Source organism: Pristiophorus japonicus, unplaced genomic scaffold (assembly GCF_044704955.1).
Source record: "Pristiophorus japonicus isolate sPriJap1 unplaced genomic scaffold, sPriJap1.hap1 HAP1_SCAFFOLD_29, whole genome shotgun sequence".
NCBI classification, from domain to species: Eukaryota; Metazoa; Chordata; class Chondrichthyes; family Pristiophoridae; genus Pristiophorus; species Pristiophorus japonicus.
The window spans coordinates 678,092-696,191 of NW_027252668.1; the positions used below are offsets into that span (position 1 = coordinate 678,092).

General features: G+C 51.7%; 1 protein-coding gene across 1 annotated transcript in view; it reads left to right on the forward strand.

Annotated features, from left to right (window-relative positions):
• Nucleotides 1-1,568: 1,568 nt before the first annotated feature.
• Nucleotides 1,569-18,100, forward strand: part of LOC139248103 (guanylate-binding protein 1-like) — a 49,098-nt gene continuing 32,566 nt past the window's right edge. The window contains exons 1-3 of the mRNA XM_070871853.1: nucleotides 1,569-1,766; nucleotides 4,784-4,911; nucleotides 16,975-17,084. Of these exons, the coding sequence (XP_070727954.1) occupies nucleotides 1,580-1,766; nucleotides 4,784-4,911; nucleotides 16,975-17,084 (425 nt within the window). The 5' untranslated portion in view covers nucleotides 1,569-1,579. The remainder of the gene's footprint in view (nucleotides 1,767-4,783; nucleotides 4,912-16,974; nucleotides 17,085-18,100) is intronic.

Here is an 18,100-nt window from a genome sequence, read left to right on the forward strand (position 1 = left end):
TGCCTTGGGAATGTTTGATGGGACAGTGTAGAGGGAGCTTTACGCTGTATCTAACCCCCTGTACCTGCCCTGGGAGTGTTTGATGGGACAGTGTAGAGGGAGTTTTACTCTGTATCTAACCCATGCTGTACCTGTGACAGTGTAGAGCGAGCTTTTTATAATTTAATACATTGGATTGGGTGATTGCGGCAACCTGGGAGTGAGTTACAGGCTGGAATCTAATCGGGGGGTTCGGGGGGTTTATATATAGAATAACAGAAACCCAGGAGTGAGTTACAGACTGGAATCTAATCGAGTGGTTCGGTGGGTTTATATATAGAATAACAGATACCCGGGAGTGAGTTACAGACTGGAATCTAATCGAGTGGTTCGTGGGGGTTTATATATAGAATAACAGATACCCGGGAGTAAGTTACAGGCTGGAATCTAATCGAGGGGTTCGGGGGGTTTATATATAGAATAACAGATACCCGGGAGTGAGTTACAGGCTGGAATCTAATCGAGGGGTTCGGGGGGTTTATATATAGAATAACAGATACCCGGGAGTGAGTTACAGGCTGGAATCTAATCGGGGGGTTCGGGGGGTTTATGTATAGAATAACAGATACCCGGGAGTGAGTTACAGACTGGAATCTAATCGAGTGGTTCGGTGGGTTTATATATAGAATAACAGATACCCGGGAGTGAGTTACAGACTGGAATCTAATCGAGTGGTTCGGTGGGTTTATATATAGAATAACAGATACCCAGGAGTGAGTTACGGGCTGGAATCTAATCGAGGGGTTCGTGGGGGTTTATATATAGAATAACAGATACCCGGGAGTGAGTTACAGGCTGGAATCTAATTGAGGGGTTCGGGGGGTTTATATATAGAATAACAGATACCCGGGAGTGAGTTACAGGCTGGAATCTAATCGAGGGGTTCGGGGGGTTTATATATAGAATAACAGATACCCGGGAGTGAGTTACAGGCTGGAATCTAATCGAGGGGTTTGGGGGGTTTATATATAGAATAACAGATACCCGGGAGTGAGTTACAGGCTGGAATCTAATCGAGGGGTTCGGGGGGTTTATATATAGAACAACAGATACCCGGGAGTGAGTTACAGACTGGAATCTAATCGAGGGGTTCGGGGGGTTTATATATAGAACAACAGATACCCGGGAGTGAGTTACAGACTGGAATCTAATCGAGGGGTTCGGGGGGTTTATATATAGAATAACAGATACCCGGGAGTGAGTTACAGTCTGGAATCTAATCGAGGGTTCGGGGGGTTTATATATAGAATAACAGACACCCGGGAGTGAGTTACAGACTGGAATCTAGTCGAGGAGTTTTGAGGGTGGTGTATGGGTTTGTATAATGATACTGGATCCCGGGGCATGTTGTATATTACTCTATGTTGTATATTTTGAGGTTCATGAGGTACAGGATGTCCCTAACCACTTGTTTGCGAAACAGTCGGAAGAAACAATGGAGGCACCTGTGTTGGCGGAGATGGAAATGGAGGAGCCAATGAAGGAGGAGCCTGTGATGGAAGAGATGGAAATGGAGGAGCCAATGAAGGAGGAGCCTGTGATGGAGGAGATGGAAATGGATGAGCCAATGATGCTGGTTGAAAATGTGGAGGGGAAGTTACGTGTCAACCCAGACGCCCTGAAGGTCCTGAGCTCCATCGAGGTGCCCGTGGTGGTGGTGGCAGTGGCAGGAGCCGCCCGGACAGGGAAGTCCTACCTCCTGAACCGCCTCGCAAGAGCCAAGAAAGGTAAGGTCAGAGGCCTGGCCCCTCCATCCCTGAGGTCTAACCTTTGACCTCTGGGTGATGTCCAATATAGTGAAAGACAACCCAATACCGATCTCTCCCAATGGTGGATAAACAATAGGCTAGTAGAGTTGGAATGTCAGGTTAAACTCACCAATTCAAATCTATTGGGAGAAATAAATCTATACAGATGCATATGAAATAGCAAAGTCCCAAGGCGCTTCACAAGAGCGATTATCAAACAAAATTTGACACAAGGCACATAAAGGGATGAAAGAGGTAGGATTTAAGGAGCATTTTAAAGGAGGAGAGAGATGTAGAGAGGCGGAGAGGTTTAGGGAGGAATTTCCAGAGCTTGGGGCCCAGGCAGCAGTAGGCACGGCTGCCAGTGGTGGGGTAATGGAAATCGAGGATGGACTCGAGGCCAGAATTGGAGGAGGACAGAGATCTCGGAGGGTTGCAGGGCTGGAGGAAGTTACAGAGATAGGGAGGGGCGAGGCCATGGAGGGATTTGAATACAATGTTGAGAATTTTAAAATCGTGGCGTTGCCGGACCGGGAGCCAATGTGGGTCAGCGAGCACGGGGGTGGGTGGGGATGATGGGTGAACAGGACTTGGCTCGAGTTCGGGCCCCTACGAGGCACCCACACAAAGTCCCTCGGGTTCGCATTTAGAAACATAGAAAATAGGTGCAGGAGTAGGCCATTCGGCCCTTCGAGCCTGCACCACCATTCAATAAGATCATGGCTGATCATTCCCTCAGTACCCCTTTTCTGCTTTCTCTCCATACTCCTTGATCCCTTTAGCCATAAGGGCCATATCTAACTCCCTCTTGAATATATCCAATGAATTGGCCTCAACAACTCTCTGCGGCAGGGAATTCCACAGGTTCACAACTCTCTGGGTGAAGAAGTTTCTCCTCATCTCAGTCCTAAATGACTTACCCCTTATCCTTAGACTGTGTCCCCTGGTTCTGGACTTCCCCCAACATTGGGAACATTGTTCCCGCATCTAACCTGTCCAGTCCCGTCAGAATTTTATATGTTTCTATGAGATCCCCTCTCATCCTTCTAAACTCCAGTGAATACAGGCCCAGTCGATCCAGTCTCTCCTCATATGTCAGTCCTGCCATCCCTGGAATCAGTCTGGTGAACCTTCGCTGCACTCCCTCAATAGCAAGAACTTTCTTCCTCAGATCAGGAGACCAAAACTGCACACAATATTCCAGGTGAGGTCTCACCAAGGCCCTGTACTCCCTGCTCCTATACACAAATTCCCTAGCTATGAAGGCCAACATACCGTTTGCCTTCTTTATCGCCTGCTGTACCTGTATGCCAACTTTCAATGATTGATGCACCATGACACCCAGGTCTCGTTGCACCTCCCCTTTTCCTAATCTGCCGCCATTCAGATAATATTCTGCCTTCGTGTTTTTGCCACCAAAGTGGATAACCTCACATTTATCCACATTATACTGCATCTGCCATGCATTTGCCCACTCACCTAACCTGTCCAAGGCACCCTGCAGCCTCTTAGCATCCTCCTCACAGCTCACACTGCCACCCAGCTTAGTGTCATCTGCAAACTTGGAGATATTACATTCAATTCCTTCATCAAAATCATTGATGTATATTGTAAATAGCTGGGGTCCCAGCACTCAGCCCTGCGGCACCCCACTAGTCACTGCCTGCCATTCTGAAACTCTCTGCTTCCTGTTTGCCAACCAGTTCTCTATCCACGTCAGTATATTACCCCCAATACCATGTGCTTTAATTTTGCACATCAATCTCTTGTGTGGGACCTTGTCAAAAGCCTTTTGAAAGTCCAAATACACCACATTAACTAGTTCTCCCTTGTCCATTCTACTAGTTACATGCTCAAAAAATTCTAGGAGATTTGTCAAGCATGATTTCCTTTTCATAAATCCACGCTGACTTGGACCGATCCTGTCACTGCTTTCCAAATACGCTGCTATTTCATCCTTAATGATTGATTCCAACATTTTCCCCACATGTCAGGCTGACCGGTCTATAATTCCCCGTTTTCTCTCGCTCTCCTTTTTTAAAAAGTGATGTTCCATTAGCTCCCCTCCAGTCCATGGGAACTGATCCCGAGTCGATCGACTGTTGGAAAATGATCACGGTGACCTGGAGGTTAAATCTCCCAATGGCCTGACCTCATTACAATACACACGCCAGGATATAACCCAGATACTGAAACCATTTCTGGCTCGTGACTGAAGTCCTTCGACACAAACCTCGAGCCAATTTATTCTCGCTGTCTATCGTTGTGTTGGTTCCAACAACAACAACAACTTGCATCGATATAGCACCTTTGATGTCGTGAAACTTCCCAAGGCACTTCACAGGAGTGTTATGAGATAAAAAAAACAATTTGACATTGAGTCACATGAGTAGAAATTAGCGCCGGTGACCAAAAGCTCGGTCAAAGAGGGAGGTTTTAAGGAGCGTCTTGAAGGAGGAAAGAGAGGTGGAGAGGTTTAGGGAGGGAGTTCCAGAGTTTGTTCCCCAGGCAACAGAAGGCACGGCCACTGATGGCCGAGCGATTATAATCAGGGATGCTCAAGAGGGCTGAATTAAGGGAGTGCTGATATCTCAGGGGTATTGTGGGGCTGGAGGAGGTTACAGAGATAGGGAGGGGGCGAGGGCCATGGAGGGATTTGAAAAGAGTGATGAGAATTTAGAAATTGAGGCGTTGCTGAACCAGGAGCCAAAGTCGGTCAGCGAGCACAGGGGTGACGGGTGAGCGGGACTTGGTTTTGGATCACCTCGAGTTGGCGTAGGTTAGAATGTGAGAGGTCAGCCAGGAGTGCGTTGGAATAGTCAAGTCTCGAGGTAACAGAGGCATGTTCGGAGTGTCACTGAAGCTTTGGCCGACAGACCGGGTCAGGTCTCCGTAGCCTGGACTCTGCTGCTCACCCTCCTTTCTCAGAGTGGCCATCAGCCCAACTTTCCCCCTGATCTCCCGAACCTTCTCTCTCTCTCTCTCTCTCTCCGCAGGTTTCTCTCTGGGATCCACGGTCCAGTCTCACACCAAAGGTATCTGGATGTGGTGTCTGCCTCACCCTCGGAGACCGGACCAGCGATTCATCCTGCTGGACACCGAGGGCCTGGGAGATCCGGAAAAGGTGAGATTCTCACTCTACGCCCTACAATATCCATCCCCCAATCCCCATCCCCCACCCTACAATACCCATCCCCCAATTCCTATCCCCCACCCTACAATACCCATCCCCCATCCTACAATATCCATCCCCCAACCTACAATACCCATCCCCCAATCCCCACCCCCCCCAATTACGAACATACGACCAATGACGGACAGGTAAAGACCACCTGGTCCAACCAGCCTGTCCCACACAATCCCCATACCGTGTGTATCACAACATCTAAACTCCAGCCCACCCAAACCAGGTGATCTCCTGGGAGAGACAAAAAAACAGATAAAAAACCCAGGGCCAATTTGGGGAAAAAAATATGGGAAATTCCTCTCCGATCCATCTCGGCGATCGAAACTAGTCCTGGAGATCACCCTGGCTGTTAAATTCCCTGCAGTGCCTACCTTGTGGAAGGGTTAATTTCCGCCGCAGCCAGAAACAAATCCGGCTCTCACTTAAAAGAGTTCAGCGAGTCTGTGAAGTGGGGCTTTCAAGCTCAGTTATAATTAAAGGGTTAAAAACGGGTATCGGTACTAAAAAGGGCTGAATAGGCTCCTGTAGTGGTCAGCTCTCTAAGTTGCTTAAAGGGCAGAAGAGATAACGCTAAGAACAACATGTCAGAATGATTAACTGCTGCAATCTGTATAACCTGAGGACAATGACAAATAGCCAAATTGTTGAACCATAGGAGGCCCAGAGGGGCAGTTAAACAGGTCAAGGGGTCAGAAGTGACACGTTGGAGAAAGTCTGTCTGGTGTGAGACATAGGCCAATGATGGTGTGAGACATAGGCCAATGATGGTGTGAGACATAGGCCAATGATGGTGTGACGTGAAAGGGAATTCGTCAATCAGCAATTGTGCACACGGCATGGGGGGGGGGGTGGGGGTGGAGGGGGGTGCGTGCACGAGGCTGACATGCATCATTAATTGTATAAAAGGTTGCTTGGAACTTTGTATCATCGGAGAGGCCTGGCTACAGACAGAGAGCAGGCGGTCTCCCCACCGGAGCAAATAAGGATTGCTTGAATCTTCGAACCCAGATCTGGTGTCAAGTGTTGATCTTAAATACTCCACTACAGTCTGCATCCATCACATGAGAGGGCAGCTTGTTCCAGAGGTTTACTATTCTCTGTGAAAAGAACCACCTCCTGACGTCTAACCTAGATCTAGCCTTGTACAACTTAAATTTGTGCCCCCTGGTCCTGTCTAGCCTATTTAGTTGGCTATTTAGAATGGGTTATTCCCATTCCCACCCTTCTGACTGACTTGGATGAAGGGACCGAGTGTAATGTAGCCAAGTTTGCTGATGATACAAAGATGGGTGGGAAAGCAAGTTGTGAGGAGGACACAAAGGGATATAGACAGACTAAGTGAGTGGGCAAAAATTTGGCAGATGGAGTATAATGTGGGAAAATATGAGGTTATCCACTTTGGTAGCAAGACTAGAAAAGCAAAATATTTAAATGGAGAGAGACTACAGAGTGCTGCAGTACAGAGAGACCTGGGGGACCTCGTACATGAAACACAAAAAGTTAGTATACAGGTACAGCAAGTGATCAGGAAAGCCAATGGAATGTTGGCCTTTATTGCAAGGGGGATAGAGTATAAAAGCAGAGAAGTCCTGCTACAACTGCACAGGGTATTGGTGAGGCCACACCTGGAGTACGGCGTACAGTGTTGGTCTCCGTATTTAAGGAGGGATATACTTACATCAGAGAAGGTTCACTCGGTTGATTCCTGAGATGAGGGGGTTGTCTTATGAGGAAAGGTTGAGCAGGTTGGGCCTATACTCATTGGAGTTTAGAAGAATGAGAGGTGATCTTATCGAAACATATAAGATTCTGAGGGGGCTTGACAAGGTGGATGCTGAGAGGATGTTTCCACTCATAGGGGAAATCTAGAACTAGGGGGCATAGTTTCAGAATAAGGGGCCGCTCGCTTAAGACAGAGATGAGGAGGAATTTCTTCTCTCAGAGGGTCTTGAGAGTTTGGAATTCTCTGCCCCAGAGAGCTGTGGAGGCTGGGTCATTGAATATATTTAAGGTGGAGATAGACAGGTTTTTGAGCGATAAGGGAGTGAAGGGTTATGGGGAGCGGGCGGGGAAGTGGAGCTGAGTCCATGATCGGATCAGCCATGATCTTATTGAATGGCGGAGCAGGCTCGAGGGGCCGAATGGCCGACTCCTGCTCCTATGTCTGATGTTCTTATGTATGTTATCATGAAGCCCAGTATCCTTTTTGTTTTTTTAACCACTTTCTCAACCTGCCCTGCCACCTTCAGCGATTGGTGCACATACACCCCCAGGTCTCCCTGTTCATGCACCCACTTTAGGATTGTGTTTAGTTTATATTGTCCCTCCTCATTCTTCCCACCAAAATTATCACTTCGTACTTTCCATCCACCCATTTCACCAGCCTGTCTATGCCTTCTTGAAGTCTATGCGGATGACACTAAGTTGGGTGGCAGTGTGAGCTGCGAGGAGGATGCTGTGAGGCTGCAGAGCGACTTGGATAGGTTAGGTGAGTGGGCAAATGCATGGCAGATGAAGTATAATGTGGATAAATGTGAGGTTATCCACTTTGGTGGTAAAAACAGAGAGACAGACTATTATCTGAATGGTGACAGATTAGGAAAAGGGGAGGTGCAAAGAGACCTGGGTGTCATGGTACATCAGTCATTGAAGGTTGGCATGCAGGTGCAGCAGGCGGTTAAGAAAGCAAATGGCATGTTGGCCTTCATAGCAAGGGGATTTGAGTACAGGGGCAGGGAGGTGTTGCTACAGTTGTACAGGGCATTGGTGAGGCCACACCTGGAGTATTGTGTACAGTTTTGGTCTCCTAACCTGAGGAAGGACATTCTTGCTATTGAGGGAGTGCAGCGAAGGTTCACCAGACTGATTCCCGGGATGGCGGGACTGACCTATCAAGAAAGACTGGATCAACTAGGCTTGTATTCACTGGAGTTCAGAAGAATGAGAGGGGACCTCATAGACACATATAAAATTCTGACGGGGTTGGACAGGTTAGATGCAGGAAGAATGTTCCCAATGTTGGGGAAGTCCAGAACCAGGGGTCACAGTCTAAGGATAAGGGGTAAGCCATTTAGGACCGAGATGCGGAGGAACTTCTTCACCCAGAGAGTGGTGAACCTGTGGAATTCTCTACCACAGAAAGTTGTTGAGGCCAATTCACTAAATATATTCAAAAAGGAGTTAGATGAGGTCCTTACTGCTAGGGGGATCAAGGGGTATGGCGAGAAAGCAGGAAGGGGGTACTGAAGTTGAATGTTCAGCCATGAACTCATTGAATGGCGGTGCAGGCTAGAAGGGCCGAATGGCCTACTCCTGCACCTATTTTCTATGTTTCTATGTATGTTTCTATCTCTATCCCCCTCGCCGTTCGCTACACTGCCAAGTTTTGTGTGATCTGCAGATTTTGAAATAGTGCCCTGTACACCCAAGTCCAAGTGGTTAATGTATATCACATGAAGCTGTGGTCCCAGTACCGACCTCTGGGGAACATCACTGTGTACCTTCCTCCGGTCCGTTAAACAACCGTTCACCACTACTCTCTGTTTCCTGTCACTGAGCCAATTCCGTATCCCTCTGGTGGGGAGGCTTTAATCGTCCACCTATGGACAAGGTAGCACCATCGACTGTGACCGGTTCCAAGGCGGTTGATGGCTGTCCACTGTTTTGCGAGGAAGGTTTGATCCTTCAGGTTGTACTGTGGGGTCCTCGATAAGGAACCCGTTCTGTATGTCGCAGTTCTTCCAAGCATTTCGCCATCGGTCATCGAGCCTGAGGGGAGATCGCTGAAGGGCTTTGGCGACAGTCCAGAATGGCCGTCTAGATTGGAGACGGGTTATTGGCAGGTTGTGGGCCTAGATCGGCATATCTTTGCTGGTGTAGCGGTTGTATTTGTTGTGTACGTACATAAACAGACCCAACTGCAACAGGAGCAATGTAACTAACTGTGTCCTTTATAGCAACTCCCAAAATGGTGTCCTGAAACCAGCATGAACCAGAATGTTTACAGCAACTGTGAATAGCTCCCGCAGGGTCCTAATGCCCGTCCAGTGAGAGCTCGTGCAACAAACAAACAGAGGATGAACACAGCATATTTCGCACCCCCCCCCCCCATCTGAAAACACAGTCTATGAACAGACAAAGTCCTTGAGATAGCCAGGCCGTGTTTGGGATAGCCGGCGTGGAGCTTGCGGTGTTTGATGGAGGTTTTTGGCTGGGAAACAGAACAGGTGCCTCTGTTCCATCCTGCTGGTCTGTTGGCCTGTGAGTTCCGTCGAGTCCCATCATCGAGCTCGTAGGTGTGAGGGCTGAACTTTCGCCCCATCTGTTTTGGAGGCGAAAGTGAAGATGCGAGCTTATGACTACGGTTTGGGCGCTTAACTCTGACCCAATCTCCGTTCTTCAGTTGGGGCTTTTGAGCGGGTCATTTGGTGTCGGTGGCCAACTTCGCTTTTTTTGTTGGCGTTCCAAAATCTGGGACGCGAGTGCGGTTATCTTCACGCTAGGTGTGGCTGGGGGTTTGAGAATGTCGGGGGATCAAGGGGTATGGCGAGAAAGCAGGAAGGGGGTCCTGAAGTTGCATGCCCAGCCATGAACTCATTGAATGGCGGTGCAGGCTCGAAGGGCCGAATGGCCTACTCCTGCACCCATTTTCTATGTTTCTATGTTTCTATGTGCAGTAGCCAGCGAAGATTCCGTCCAATCATGTGCTCAGCGGGTGTCTTCCCCATGAGCGAGTGCTTTGTCGAACGGTATATGCAGAGAATGATTTGAATCGCTTTGTCGAATGTTTGGCCAAGCTGCGAGATTGGCTTTCAAACCTTCTTTGATGGCGCGGTTAAATCACTCGACACCTCCGTTGCTTTGAGGATTGTACCGAGCAGTAAGGCGATGCTCGGTAGCGTGACCAGTGAGGAAATCTGCGAACTGGTGGGACACAAACTGTGGTCCATTGTCAGTGATTATGACCTCTGGGAAGGTCCCCACTTTCGTGAACATACGCCGAAGTTGTGGCCACGGAATGGGCTCCATTGGCTCTGGTCGGACGTTTGCGGCCTTTTCGCTCCGACTGCACGCATCGCAGCGTGAGACAAACTCCCCGATGCGAGAGTCAATCCCAGGCCACCAGACTGAACCGCGACATCTGTGCTTCAGGCGGACAATGCCAGTGGTGTCCATCGTGTGCCAATGAGAGAACGCGCTGTTGAAGCGACTTGGGAATTACTGCTCTGTCACCGCGAGCGAGGCAGCCGCCGTTCCAAACGGAAAATTCATCGCGAAGTCTGTGGAAGGTTGTCAGCTCTTCCGGAATTTGCTTGGGCCTCTCAGTCTCGAGGAAGTGGTGGAGCGTAGCATCACTCTGTGATTCGGTTTTGAGTTCATCGCAGGAGACGAGGTTTCTGATGGACTGAGCGATGATCGACGTGACGTATGTGTGGTCGTCTGTGAACAAGTCAGCACCAGAGTCCGACGCAGGTGTCAAGTGGCTGAGCATGTCAGCTACATGCTTGCGACTGCCAGCGATGGTACTGAACATCAAAGTCATACTGATGAGGGCGATCTGACCATCGGCTGATTTGTAGTGGTCTGTGCCCAGACCCAGTTATAGCGAGTAGCGTGGTCAGCGCTTGGTGATCTGCACCGAGCGTACATTTTCTACCATTTGAGGTGGATGTGCCAGCGTTCACGTGCCTCGATGCGAGCGAGTGCTTCGTGTCCCCCCCGCCCCGCAGAGTATTTACGTTCTGCAGTCGAGAGCGTGCGAGGTGTGAAGGCGACTGGGCGTTCCAGGCCGTCAATCCATTGTGAGAGCACAGCACCCTTGGCGGTGCCTGATGCATCCCTGGCGACGCACAGAGTGGCATTCGGATCAAAGTGCGCGAGGATAGGAGGGGAGGGGGGGGGGGGCGTGATTTTCTCCATAAAGCGTGGCGAATGCCTGAGCCTGGGAATCTGGCCGTTCCCAAGGGACGTCCCTTGCGCAGCAACTTGCGAAGCGGTTCGGCAATGTGCGCGCAGTGCGGGGCGAACGTCCGCTAGAAGTTGCAAGTGCCGAGGAATGATGAAAGTTCTTTGATGTTGGTAGCCTCCTGCATTCGCCGGATCGCGTCAATGTTGTCAAGCGCCTTGTGCTGTGACTCTGTAGCCCGGAAAGTTTATTTCTCCAGCAGCGAATGTGCACTTATCGGCATTGAGTGTAATTTTATGCGTAGCAAGTCTAGCCATAACCGCGGGAAGTCGCTGGTCATGTTCTTCCATTGTCCATCCATGGACGGCGACATCATCAAGCAGATTGAGGGCTCCCTCTGTGCCTGCTAACATAGTCGTGACAATCTTCTGAAATCTACTCGGTGCAGATGATAGTCGATAGGGCATGCGTCGATACTGATACAGACCATCATGCGCCGTGAATGCCGTGAGCGGTTTTGCTGCCCTCCGCTCGGGGTATTTGCAGGTAACTGCGGCGCATGTCGAGTTTCGTAAAAACTATCGAGCCGTGGAATTCCGAAGACAGTTCGTTGATGGTCGGAAGAGGATCCTTGTCGGGGATGCTGGCCTTGTTGACTTATTTCAGGTTGGTGCACAGGCCGATCTCCCCATTTTTCCGCCAAGCAATGACTAAGTTCGAGATCCAGGGTGAGGAGTCGATGCTCTCAGTGATTCCCTGAGATTCGAGTCGCGTTAATTCTGCGGATACTTGGTCGGGAACCGCGAAGTCGCTACGTAACCGGTTTGACGGAAGGGTCAACGCGGGGACGATGGCAGAATTTTGTTGTCACTCCAAACCCTGTGAAAGTTGAGGGATACTGCTTGTCAAAGTCCACCGTGTACACGGGTGTGCCAGTTGGGTCGTAAACTTTGAAACCCAGGCTTGTCAGAATGGTCAAGACCCATGAGGCTTTGTCCCTTCGCGACATAAAAGGGAAAGTTCTCCAATGTTGTGCCCTTGTAGTATACCGGGACAGATATGTCCCCAAGCACTCCAATTTTGGAGTCGGACTACGCACGTAGGATGGAAGTTGCGGGCTACAGTTGACAGTGTGTGAAGTGGGTTTTGTACACAGCCATCGCTCAAAATGGAGACTTTGGCTCCAAGGTCAATGAGGAGGCAGCAGGGCTTGCCGTCAATGTTTGCCTCACAGTCCTTGAATTTGCCCGAACCGATGTGCGAAACGTCACTAACGGTGTAAACCATATTTGTTCATCACTATTTGGGTTGTCCACAGGTCGGAATACGCTGCGATGAGCGACAGACACTCGCAAAACGGTTCATTTTACCACACGCAGAGCCTTTCTTCCCATGTGCGGGAGAGTTAGGTCTCTTTGCTGGGTGTGATTTGTCCCCGCAGTTAAAGCAGCGGAAGCTAAGCCCGCGATCCGTAGCGGGTGGCTTATGACTTGCCCTGGGTCTCTGCGGTGATTTCCGCTTTGGACGAACACCTTGCACACATGGGCTGTAGCTGCAGTCTGCCGCACAGGGGGAGCAGGGGAGCTGACCGCTTTTGAATCGGAAAGCGCCGATCCGATTTGGATGGCCAAGTTAGCTGCTTTGTCCAATGTCAGTTTGTCATCCTCCATTAGCAAGCGTTCCCGAATGCGAGGGATCGTTGCTTCCTCAATAAGTTGATCTCTGATCATTTCCTCTGTGAGTGCTCCAAAGTTACATGTAGCGGCCAGTTCAGTTAAATGAAATGGTGCACTCTTTGATCGGCTCACCGTTCCTTTGCCCCCCCCCCGCCCTTTTACGAAATTGGTATCTCTCCATCACGATACTGTTCTTCAGCCCAAAATAGTTCTCGGGGGCACTTACCGCTTTGTCGTAGGACTCCGTGTCTTCGATTTGGCCAGAGATGCGTTGGCCTTCGGTGCTCAGGCAGTGGATGAATATTGCCACGGCAGCGAGCTGGTGTTATGTTGGCGCCGTCTAACCCACTCGCCGTGATGTACGCAGAAAAGCTTTTTATCCATCTCGGCCACGGGATTGGAGGGTCCCCGAGTATGGAGAGGAAAGCTGGGGGGGGGTTAGGGAGGTTAATTTGATCCATCCTTGTTGCCAAATTGTGTTGTGTACAAAAATAAACAGACCGACTGCAACAGGAGTAATGCAACTTCCTGTGTCCTGTATAGCAACTCCCAAAATGGTGCCCCAAGACCAGCATGAACCAGAATGTTGACAGCAACGGTGAATAGCTCCCGCAGGGTCCTAATGCCCGTCCAGTGAGAGTTTGTGCGACACACAAACAGAGTATGAACACAACAGTAGTCGCTGGAGATGGCACAGTCGCGGTGTAGGTGTGGTGGTGCCATGTTTGTTGGCACATCTGTGGCTCAGTGGCAGTTTCCGTGTGATAACGCTCCTGTGAAGCGCCACGGGATGTTTTACCACGCTGAAGGCGCTATATAAATGCAAGTTGCTGTTGCTGTGAGGGAATGTCTGTCTCCACCCTCTCCCTGTAACCTTGTCAAAGATGGCCTCCACCCACAGCACCACCTGGTGGTTGCGATGATTGGCCTCGCCGCTTGCTCTGGAAGGCAAGGGGCCTAAACTTTCTCTTCCAATCGAGAGGCCCCCGGGCGATGGGCCGAGACCCAGAGGGCAGGGACACACCCCCTCCCCTCCCCCTCCCGCACCCCCTCCCCTCCCCCTCCCGCACCCCCTTCACACACACAAGGCTGGGACTGAGCCCCCGACACAGGCACACACAGAGCAGGAAAGCCCCAGGCTCCATCCCCGGCCTAGTGCTGAGTTAGCCTGATCTCACACCCGGTGTGGGACTGAGCCCCTCCCACACACACACACACACAGAACAGGAAAGGCCCAGGCTCCGTTCCCGGCCTAGTGCTGAGTTAGCCTGATCTCACACCCGGTGTGGGACTGAGCCCCACACACACACACACACACACACACACACACACACACAGAGAGTAGGAAAGGCCCAGGCTCCATCCCCGGCCTAGTGCTGAGTTAGCCTGATCTCACACCTGGTGTGGGACTGAGCCCCACACACACACACATACACAGAGCAGGAAAGGCCCAGGTTCCGTTCCCGGCCTAGTACTGAGCTAGACCCCAGCCAGGGTAACGGGTATGTGTTGTGAGGTGGTGGGTGGGGTGGGATCTCCAGTGACACCTGTCGTTGGCTCGTGTTGGTCCAGTGAGGAAAGGTTCAGGGCCGGCTGTAATGGTTGAATATCACTCAGGCTTGGCACATGGTGAACTGGACCATGTGGGTGAGGGGCTAGGGCTGCCACTCATGTGCACCCACAATTCCCATTCCCACCCGCAATTTCCTCTCCACCCCCAATTCACTCCCCAATTCCCATCCCTCTCCCACCCCCTCCCAGAATGCCTGTCTGAAATGGCAGCAAGTCCTGTATGGGACACAGGAACAGGAGGAGGCCCATTCAGCCCCTCGAGCCTGTTACACAGGAACAGGAGGAGGCCCATTCAGCCCCTCGAGCCTGTTACACAGGAACAGGAGGAGGCCATTCAGCCCCTCGAGCCTGTTACACAGGAACAGGAGGAGGCCCATTCAGCCCCTCGAGCCTGTTACACAGGAACAGGAGGAGGCCATTCAGCCCCTCGAGCCTGTTACACAGGAACAGGAGGAGGCCCATTCAGCCCCTCGAGCCTGTTACACAGGAACAGGAGGAGGCCCATTCAGCCCCTCGAGCCTGTTACACAGGAACAGGAGGAGGCCCATTCAGCCCCTCGAGCCTGTTACACAGGAACAGGAGGAGGCCCATTCAGCCCCTCGAGCCTGTTACACAGGAACAGGATGAGGCCCATTCAGCCCCTCGAGCCTGTTACACAGGAACAGGAGGCCCATTCAGCCCCTCGAGCCTGTTACACAGGAACAGGAGGAGGCCCATTCAGCCCCTCGAGCCTGTTACACAGGAACAGGATGAGGCCCATTCAGCCCCTCGAGCCTGTTACACAGGAACAGGAGGAGGCCCATTCAGCCCCTCGAGCCTGTTACACAGGAACAGGAGGTGGCCCATTCAGCCCCTCGAGCCTGTTACACAGGAACAGGAGGAGGCCATTCAGCCCCTCGAGCCAGTTACACAGGAACAGGAGGAGGCCCATTCAGCCCCTCGAGCCTGTTACACAGGAACAGCAGGAGGCCATTCAGCCCCTCGAGCCTGTTACACAGGAACAGGAGGAGGGCCATTCAGCCCCTCGAGCCTGTTACACAGGAACAGGAGGAGGCCCATTCAGACCCTCGAGCCTGTTACACAGGAACAGGAGGAGGCCCATTCAGCCCCTTGAGCCTGTTACACAGGAACAGGAGGAGGCCCATTCAGCCCCTCGAGCCTGTTACACAGGAACAGGAGGAGGCCCATTCAGCCCCTCGAGCCTGTTACACAGGAACAGGAGGAGGCCCATTCAGCCCCTCGAGCCTGTTACACAGGAACAGGAGGAGGCCATTCAGCCCCTCGAGCCAGTTACACAGGAACAGAAGGAGGCCATTCAGCCCCTCGAGCCAGTTACACAGGAACAGGAGGAGGCCCATTCAGCACCTCGAGTCTGTTACACAGGAACAGGGGGAGCCCATTCAGCCCCTCGAGCCTGTTACACAGGAACAGGAGGAGGCCATTCAGCCCCTCGAGTCTGTTACACAGGAACAGGAGGAGGCCATTCAGCCCCTCGAGTCTGTTACACAAGAACAGGAGAAGGCCCATTCAGCCCCTCGAGCCTGTTACACAGGAACAGGAGGAGACCATTCAGCCCCTCGAGTCTATTATACAGGAACAGGAGGAGGCCATTCAGCCCCTCGAGCCTGTTGCACAGGAACAGGAGGAGACCATTCAGCCCCTCGAGTCTATTACACAGGAACAGGAGGAGGCCAGTCAGCCCCTCGAGTCTGTTACACAGGAACAGGAGGAGGCCATTCAGTCCCTCGAGCCTGTTACACAGGAACAGGAGGAGGCCAGTCAGCCCCTCGAGCCTGTTTCCCCATACATAATGACTGATGTGTACCTCAACCCTATTTACCTGCCTTGGTTCCATATCCCTCAATAACCTTGTCCAACTAAAGTCCCGGTCTTGGAAGCTCCAACTGACCTCCAAGCATCACATTTCTCTTCAGATCCAGAGGCCCCAGGACACTGGGCGGAGACTCAGAGTGCAGTGACACACAACCTCTCACCCTCCCACCCCGCCCCCCACCACCATACACAAGGCCCACACACAGAGCAGGAAAGGGCCAGGCTCCATCCCCGGCCTAGTGCTGTGTTAGCCTGATCTCACATCCGATGTGGGACTGAGCCCCACACACACACACACACACACACACACACACACACACACACACACACAGAGCCAGGAAAGGGCCAGGCTCCATCCCCGGCCTAGTGCTGTGTTAGCCTGATCTCACACCCGGTGTGGGACTGAGCCCCAGACACACACACACACACACACACACACACACACACACACACAGAGCAGGAAAGCCCCAGGCTCCATCCCCGGCCTAGTGCTGAGTTAGCCTGATCTCACACCCGGTGTGGGACTGAGTCCCCACACACACACACACACACACACACACACACACACACACACACAGAACAGGAAAGGCCCGTGCTCCGACCTCGGCCTGTGCTGAGTTCGCCTGGTCTCACACCCGGTGTGGGACTGAGCACCCCACACACACACAGAGCAGGAAAGGCCCGGACTCCGACCTCGGCCTGTGCTGACTTAGCTGGATCCTGTCCAGGGTAATGGGTGTGTGTTGTCAGCTGGAGGTGGAGCGGGATAGCCAATCACATGCCCTCATTGGCACATGTCGGTCAAGTGAGGAAAGGATCTGGGCTTGCTGTGATGCTGCCTATGGTTGAATATCACTCAGACAGCACACATGGTGAACGGGGCCACGTGGATGAGGGGCCACTGGTGCAGTCGGGCCACCATCAGCAGAACGAAAGTTGCTGGTTTCAGGGGAGGGGGGCAAACATGGGAATGGCTGACCTCTGACCTTACCACCCAATCTCTCTCACCCACAGGGAGATGAACATAACGATAACTCAGTCTTCGCATTGGCTATCCTCCTCAGCAGTGTCTTTGTCTTCAACAGCCAGGGGACCATTAACCAACAGTCCATGAGGGACCTCCAGTATCCTTTCCTCGCTAGGCCTGTCTACCCAGAATTCCTCAGTCAGGGCCATCGCAGAGCAACGGAGATTCCCGGCCTAGTTGTTGGGGCTTACTACCCATTCTGCGTGGTCTCTCAGAGAACACAAGAACTGCATGAAGATCTCAACACTGACTGGTGTCTCTCAGTCCCCTCTCCCTCAGGGAGATATCTGTACACTGACTGGTGTCTCTCAGTCCCCTCTCTCTCAGGGAGATATCTGTACACTGACTGGTGTCTCTCAGTCCCTCTCTCTCAGGGAGATATCTGTACACTGACTGGTGTCTCTCAGTCCCCACTCCCTCAGGGAGATATCTGTACACTGACTGGTGTCTCTCAGTCCCCTCTCCCTCAGGGAGATATCTGTACACTGACTGGTGTCTCTCAGTCCCTCTCCCTCAGGGAGATATCTGTACACTGACTGGTGTCTCTCAGTCCCTCTCCCTCAGGGAGATATCTGTACACTGACTGGTGTCTCTCAGTCCCTCTTCCTCAGGGAGATATCTGTACACTGACTGGTGTCTCTCAGTCCCCTCGCCCTCAGGGAGATATTTGTACACTGACTGGTGTCTCTCAATCCGTCTCCCTCAGGGAGATATCTGTACACTGACTGGTGTCTCTCAGTCCCTCTTCCTCAGGGAGATATTTGTACACTGACTGGTGTCTCTCAGTCCCTCTTCCTCAGGGAGATATCTGTACACTGACTGGTGTCTCTCAGTCCCTCTCCCTCAGGGAGATATCTGTACACTGACTGGTGTCTCTCAGTCCCTCTCCCTCAGGGAGATATCTGTACAATGACTGGTGTCTCTCAGTCCCTCTCCCTCAGGGAGATATCTGTACACTGACTGGTGTCTCTCAGTCCCTCTCCCTCAGGGAGATATCTGTACAATGACTGGTGTCTCTCAGTCCCTCTCCCTCAGGGAGATATCTGTACACTGACTGGTGTCTCTCAGACCCTCTTCCTCAGGGAGATATTTGTACACAGACTGGTGTCTCTC